General features: G+C 45.5%; 1 protein-coding gene across 1 annotated transcript; it reads left to right on the forward strand.

Moving 5' to 3' along the window:
• Positions 1-1,426: 1,426 nt before the first annotated feature.
• On the forward strand, positions 1,427-7,621 carry LOC112873469. Its single transcript, XM_025936419.1, has 2 exons — positions 1,427-5,000; positions 7,058-7,621. The coding sequence occupies exons 1-2, from the start codon at positions 4,251-4,253 to the stop codon at positions 7,613-7,615; spliced, it is 1,308 nt and encodes a 435-aa protein (XP_025792204.1). The 5' UTR covers positions 1,427-4,250; the 3' UTR covers positions 7,616-7,621.

The raw sequence follows: 7,621 nt of genomic DNA on the forward strand, positions 1-7,621 counted from the left end.
AAATGTTAAAACCCTAGGCTCAATCATCAGACAAATCTATTAAGCTTAATTAGTTCATGATTTGTCAATTATTAGATTAATTATGCTTAATAGATTTATCTCGTGAATAAATTTAGACTTATGTAGTTAGTTTTATAATTAGATTATATTTAATTTTTCTAATTAGTATCGAAACATTCGATGCGACATAGCTTAAAATAAATTGCAGAAAACCAAATACCCACCGGACTCGGCCTTTCTTTTGCGGAGGCCTGTAGGCCGTAGCCATGGCCGGTGGCACTGGACTCTAGATTACACTCTACAAGCGCTCATGGCGCCATGGTGGCGGTGTTAAGCTCACTCAGTCGGACCGCATGCGGTTCAACACTTCAGCTGGTTCAGTGCCGGCTGCAGGATGTTATAGAGCACCCACCCGATAGCCGGCGCCACCATGAACAGCAGCAACTGACTCTGGTTGTCGCTCCCGGCTTCCGACGCCAGCGCCAAGAAGGAGGCGCCCGCCATCGCCGCCGCCGCAGGGGACGATGACAATCGACAGGGCCAGTCCAGTTGCTGGCTATGGATCTAGCAGAGGTCGGCAGCGGCGGCGGCTGCGCGGACTCGCCGACTGCTCCGGCGCGCACCGCCGCTCTGAATCTAAATAGTGGTCGCTTGTAAAATGTCTGATTGTATATTTTCATGAGATCCCCTAGTTCGGATCGCGATTAATGACCCCGATCCCAATCGGGGGTCCCTTTGTAAAATTGGTTGTTGGATATTTTCAGTATATCCCTGATTCGGATCGTGATTAGTAATTGCGATCCAAATTAGGGGTCTATTTGTAAAGTTGTAGAACTCATACTTTCAATAAGCCCCCTCAGATGGCTCCCCATCTCCACCTCCGGCCTGCCCAACGCCGCCGCCGCTGCCGTCCTCCCCCCATTTTTTTCCATTACAGGAGGAAGCTTCGCTCAGGCTCTTCCCAATCACGAGATCTCTACTTCGCTCCAGCAGGTCCATTGGTGCGCGCGACGGGTCTTGGCGGAGCGGCCGTTCACTTCACGACATCCAGGGCGCGGGCGCCACGGAGGCGGCATGCATGAATTGGCCGAAGGGCACGCCGGCGGAGGATCTGTCCCGGCAGGGACATGGCGTGCAACGGCGCAAAGCTCAGGCAGTGCCGCTGGCAAACGCCAAACGGGGTGGAGTGGTGGACATTAGGGAGGCCGCCGAAGCCGCCCCGGAACGCGGCCACGTCGTCCATCGGTGGGTGCCGCCGCGGGGATGAGCGCCCGTGAATGATCGGCTCTTCCTCGCGACGGCGCGGCCCTCCGCGACGCCGGCGGTGTTGCCTCCAGGGCTCCTTTTACAAAAGGGTCCTGCCGCACCCTGAGCACCATGATCTGCGCGTCCACCTTGGCCTGGTTCACCGCAATCTGCTGCGTTTTCTGGCCGAGATACGAGAAAATTCCTAGCCGGGCACGTCGCCGTGCTGCTTGACGTTGCCCGAACTGGTTGAGTTCCAGTTGCACGCTGTGAAGACGGTCTGCTTGAACGACTTGGTGTCCTGGAATATCTCCTGATCCTCCATCTTAATGGAGGCCGCGAGCGCGGGCGCGAGTGCATCAGGAACTTTGTGCGTAGAGCAGTAGCAGGCCAGCAGCGATGCCTTGTTGCTGTCGTCCTTGCTGATCTCGGAGTCGATGATGAAGACGCCGGGGAGGATGAAGGGGAGCTTCTCGGAGCTCATCCTGTGAACCTCGAACTCATTTTTTGACTAAAATTTTCCTCCTTTTTTTCAGTTGATTTTTAAATATTTCCGGAGTGTTTGCCTTTGAAGTCCAATAGACCTATTAACTCAGCTAGTGAAGCACTGAAGCCTTGGCCAGTAACCGTGCGGGTACCCGATTGTCTGCCTTCTCGAGTGCTCCTGAGTGAACAGTAGAGAGTGGCATTTTCTCCACCTTTGTTCTTCCCCACGAGAATCTCGATCCAGGAGATTGAAAGGGGATCCTGCAGGCATCCGCTCGGATCGCGTTGCTAGTCGGGTGAGGTCTCTATTGTAGTTCTGTCACTGTTTTTGCTTTCCCCACATTCTGCCATCTCCACGAGACTGGTTTTGATTCGGGATGAACAAGGGGTGATCCTAGCATCACTGCCCGTCCTTGGTCGAAGCCTAGATTCGTGGTGCTGAGCGGTAGCTGTGTGTGGGGAAGCAGAAAATGGAGAAGAAGAGTGCAGTCTTGGAGAAGGGAGAGGGCTCCCTGTCGACTCCTAGAGCTGAGAGAAGGAAGGAGATGCCGCAAGGATTGGAGCAGCAGGTTTCGGATTTGTTCGGTAAGCTTAACCTGACTGCAAAAGAGAAGAATACTCTAGTTCTGGAGGATGCCGAGGATTCCGATTTAGCTGTGGTAAATCATGTAGTGATTGGAAAGGTGCTTGCACCCAATCCTATGCAATTGCAGACGATTATGTCTGCTATGCGACCTGCTTGGGGCAACCCAAGGGGTTTGGAAGTGAGAATGGTGGGAGATAACCTTTTTATTGCTGAATTTGAATCTGAATTTGACAAGAGCAGAGTTCTTGAGGGTTCTCCATGGTACATTGGCCGGCAAGCTGTAGATAGACAAACTGTTATTTTGCAGGACTTTAACTCTGATATGCGGCCAACTGATTTTAGCTTTAATGAAATGGCTATTTGGGTGAATATCCTAAATCTTCCCCTTGGGTTAAGGAATGAGAAATAGGGTTTCAAGATAGCAGGCAAGATTGGGAAGGAGGTGTTGAAAGTTGATGTGGATGAACAGAAAAGGGAAGTTGGAAAAGAACTAAGAGCAAGGGTGGTTATTCCTTTAAATGAGCCACTGCCACGGGGAGTATCTGTGTTTTCATTAAGGAGACAAAGAAAAGAATGGTATGATGTGGTGTATGAGAGACTTCCGTATTTCTGCTTCTCCTGTGGTATTATTGGCCATTCAGAAATTGAATGTCCCAAACCAGCCATGCGTGATGATAAAGGTTGTTTGCCATATAGTGAGAAATTACGTGCACCTGAAGATAGAAGATTGAAGTACCAAAGTGAATGGCATGGCCAGGGAGACACCTCACCTAGGAAAAGTAATTCTTCAGGAACATGGGGAGGTTCTGGTAGGAAAAAGATGATCTCGGAAAAAAGTAATGATCACAACAAGGTTTGTAATAGGGAAGACGAGGATCAGGATGGCAATGGAGTGTCTTCACCAGATTGGGACCAAGAATCTGACACAAGCAGGCAGGATCTTGTAGCATATGATAAAGAAATTATCTCTCTCACGAAAAAACGTAAGTCTGATAAGAGAATGGAAGGACAGGGAAGGAATATCATGGAGTTGAGAAGTTATCTTTGGCCTTGATGCCACACACACAAAGCGGTGGGGACCTTCAAGAAAAGAGGGGTACTAAGGAGGTTATCGATGGCTCAAAGAAGATGAAAAAAGAAAACGCGGGGCTGCCGGAGCAGCTCCGCGCGCAAAAATGAAGCTTATAAGCTGGAACTGCCGTGGGTTGGGGAATGCCTCGGCAATTCGAGGGCTTCTGGATCTCCAGAAGCGTGAATCCCCAGGCATTCTCTTTCTGTCTGAGACAAAAATGGACTGGAGGAGAATAGAAAAATTTCGCTGGTGGTTACAAATGCCAAATCTAGTGGTGAAGGACTGGATGGGTTGCAGTGGTGGTCTTGCTCTGTTCTGGAGAAGAGATGTAGATTTAACCTTGATGAGTATTTCAAAATATCACATGGATGCTGTGGTGAAGGAGGAGGATGGACATGTATGGCGTCTCACTGGGATTTATGGGGAGCCAAAAGCAGAAGAGAAGGAGAAAACATGGCGATTGATGCGAATATTGAATAATTTGTACAAGAAACCATGGCTGTGTTTTGGAGATTTTAATGAAATTCTTTTTGGGTATGAGAAGGAAGGGGGGCAGCCTAGGGCTGCGTCATGCATGGAGCAATTCAGAAACACTTTGGAGGATTGTGGCCTTGATGATCTGGGATGTGAGGGCGACATGTTTACTTGGAGGAATAATCATCATAAGGCAGCAGGATATATTAAAGAAAGGCTTGATAGAGCTGTTGCATGTAATGAATGGAGAGGCATCTTTCCTCTTGTGCGTGTTATTAATGGTGATCCACGAAATTCAGATCATAGGCCAATAATTGTTGAATGTGGAGAGAAAGAAAACAGTAATAGCTTTGTCATTCGTTATGTATCTCCCAAGTTTGAGGCAAAATGGCTGGAGGAGCAGGGTTGTTGGGAGAAAGTGCAAGCATTTGGACTGAAGCCATGCAGGATGGGGAGGTTAATATGTTGTTTATACAAAAGAAAATCCTGGGGGAGTTGCAAAATTGGGACAGGAATGTTCTAGGTGAATTGGGGAGAAGAATTAGTAAAGCAAAGAAGGAGCTCGAGGCATGTAGAAGAAGGTGTATAAATCAGGAAAATGTGAATCGAGAGCATATGTTGCGATACAAGTTGGAGAGATTACAAGATCAGCTACATGTTTATTGGAAACAAAGAGCTCATACATTATGGCTGACAAAAGGGGACCGTAATACAAGATTTTTTCATGCAAGTGCTTCTGAGAGGAAGAGGAGGAACTTTATCAAGAGCTTAAAGGGAGATGATGGTGACATGGTGACAAGGAGGAGGCTGATACCTCTTATAGCTAACCACTATGAAAATCTCTTCTCTTCCTGTGCGGGTCAGAGAACTGAAGAAGTTCTCTGTTGTGTAGAAAGGAAGGTATCAAGACAAATGAATGAGACCCTCATCAAAAATTTCACGGGAGAAGAAGTGGAGGAAGCCCTAAGGAGTATCAGGGATCTAAAAGCTCCAGGACCAGACAGGATGCCTTCAGTCTTCTACAAAAGGTTCTGGTCATTGGTGGGTGAACAAGTGAAGAAGGAGGTCCTAGCTGTGCTAAATGGAGATCCCATGCCGCAGGGCTGGAATGATACAGTCATTGTGCTTATCCCTAAGGTAATAAATCCTACTCAACTTAAGGATTTACGTCCAATCAGTTTATGCAATGTCCTATATAAATTAATTTCAAAAGTTCTTGCAAATCATTTAAAGAAAATTTTGCCGGATATCATTTCTTATTCACAAAGTGCTTTTGTGCCGGGAAGATTAATAACTGATAATGTGCTCCTTGCATATGAGATGACCCATTATTTGAGAAACAAAAGGACTGGAAAGGAAGGTTGTGCAGCTATCAAACTTGATATGAGTAAAGCTTATGATAGAGTCGAGTGGAAATTTTCGGAGAAAATGATGAGGAAATTGGGATTTGCGCATAGGTGGATAGAGATGGTTATGAAATGTGTTACCTCTGTGAGATATAGGATCAAAGTTAATGGGGTGTACACTGAACCTTTTAGACCGCATCGTGGGCTTAGGCAGGGAGATCCTCTATCTCCATATCTTTTCATCCTGTGTGCAGAGGGTCTCTCTAGCCTAATTAAGAGAGCAGAAGAAAAAGGAAATATCAAAGGAATTTGTATATGTCGGGGCGCTCCTGCTGTCAGCCATTTATTCTTTGCGGATGATACATTGATGTTGATCAAAGCTTCAGCTTCTCATGCTGAATGCCTACAGCATATATTAAGTTTATATGAGGATGTGTCTGGTCAAATGGTAAATAAAGAAAAAACATCCATTATGTTCAGCCCTAATACATCAAAACATGTGAGGGATCAAGTATTGACAGCGCTGGGTGTTGAGCATACTGCAAAAAATGAAAAGTATCTGGGCCTGCCAATATACATTGGAAAATATAAGCAGCGCATGTTCGAGCACATCAAGCAAAGAATTTGGGCAAGAATTCAAGGTTGGCAAGAGAAACTCCTATCCAGAGCAGGGAAGGAGATTATGATTAAAGCGGTAGCACAAGCTATACCGACATATGCCATGTCATGTTTTGACCTAACAAAAGGTTTGTGTGAACAGATCTCTTCAATGATAGGGAGATACTGATGGAATCAACAGGACAAAGAAAATAAGATTCATTGGGTAAGCTGGGAGAAAATTACAAGAACAAAGCGGAATGGTGGTCTCGGCTTCCGAGATTTGCATATTTTTAACATAGCTATGTTAGCCAGGCAAGCATGGCGACTATTGATGATTCCAAATGCTTTATGCTCTCAAGTCCTTTGGGCTAAATATTTTCCAACAGGAAATTTACTAGAAGCTAGGCCGAGGGGAGGAATGTCCTATACATGGCGAAGTATTCTGAAGGGTCTGCAACTTTGAAGGATGGTTTGATTTGGAGGGTTGGTAATGGCAAGACAATTAATATTTGGAAGGATCCATGGATTCCCCGAGGGGATACAAGAAGGGTCATCACCCCAAAAGGTGCCTCCATCCTCCAGAAAGTTGAAGAGTTGATTAATCCGGTCACTGAAGATTGGGATGAACAGCTAGTACGAGATACATTCTATGAAGAAGATGCAAATATCATATTGTCACTACCGATCTTTGTTGAGACAGAAGATTTCTTGGTTTGGCACCCAGATCCTAATGGAAAATTTTCTGTTAAATCTGCGTATGTTCTAGAAACAAAGAGGAGGGATCACCAAAATAGTCGTGACACATCCACCTCATATGCAGAAGGAAGGGATTTTGATTGGAGCAAAATATGGAAATTGAATGTGCAAAACAAAATCAAAATGTTTGTCTGGTGGATGGCTCATAATGCTTTGCAGGTGAAATTAAACATTGCAAGAAGAGGCGTGGATCTTGACACGCGGTGTCCGATATGCCTAAGGTCTGATGAAGATTCAGGTCATCTATTTTTTAAATGTAACGCGGTAAAGTTGTGCTGGTGCTTGCTGAATATGGAAGACATAAGAATCATGCTGAAGGCAGAAAATTCACCCAAGACAGTGTTGGAGAAAATTTGGGGCTTTAACACAGATAACCAATGTAAAATAATTTTATTTATGTGGTGTTGGTGGTCTGCACGTAATAAGACAAACTCAGGTGAAAGAAAAAAGTCTGCTCATGAAGTGATTAATGACTTTTATTTCCATTTTCAGGTGTGGAGAGATACAACACACATGAGGAAGGCTTTAACCTCAAATAGCAAGCCAAAATGGAAAGTCCCACCAGAAGATGTTTACAAGATCAATTGTGATGGAGCTTTTATCCTCAGGATAAATAAAGCTGGATGGGGTTTTGTCATTAGAGATCACACTGGCATGGCGATAGCTGCGGGTGCCGGCTCAGCTAATTTCCTAATAAGTGCTCAGCATGCTGAGGCAGTTGCTTGTTTGAAAGGTATGGAGTGTGCTGTTGGTTTAAGAATGAGGCGTATTATTTTGGAGACTGATGCAGCTTTTGTGGCCAAGGCTTTATCTGCTCCAGGGGTGGACAGATCTATCTTAGGCACATTATTAGGTGATATCAAGGCTTTAATGTATGAGGAATTCTCTGAATGTATTATATCTCATGTATCCCGAGATTGTAATATAGTGGCTGATACTCTGGCGGTTATGGGCTTAAACTGTACGAACGGTCCTTTGTTGTGGCAAGGCTGTATACCGGACTTTGTAACTTTGTTGGTGTACGGTGATAAGCCAGGAACACCTGACTAATGGAAC

This window comes from Panicum hallii, chromosome 9, assembly GCF_002211085.1.
Source record: "Panicum hallii strain FIL2 chromosome 9, PHallii_v3.1, whole genome shotgun sequence".
Lineage (NCBI taxonomy): Eukaryota > Viridiplantae > Streptophyta > Magnoliopsida > Poales > Poaceae > Panicum > Panicum hallii.

What these genes read in the sequence shown, in the direction of transcription:
- LOC112873469 (XM_025936419.1), top strand. Translation starts at nt 4,251, where the DNA reads ATGGCTGGAGGAGCAGGGTTGTTGGGAGAAAGTGCAAGCATTTGGACT. An exon ending in TCATTGTGCTTATCCCTAAG is followed by an intron (nt 5,001 to 7,057) that starts GTAATAAATCCT and finishes TTCCATTTTCAG; the next exon opens with GTGTGGAGAGATACAACACA.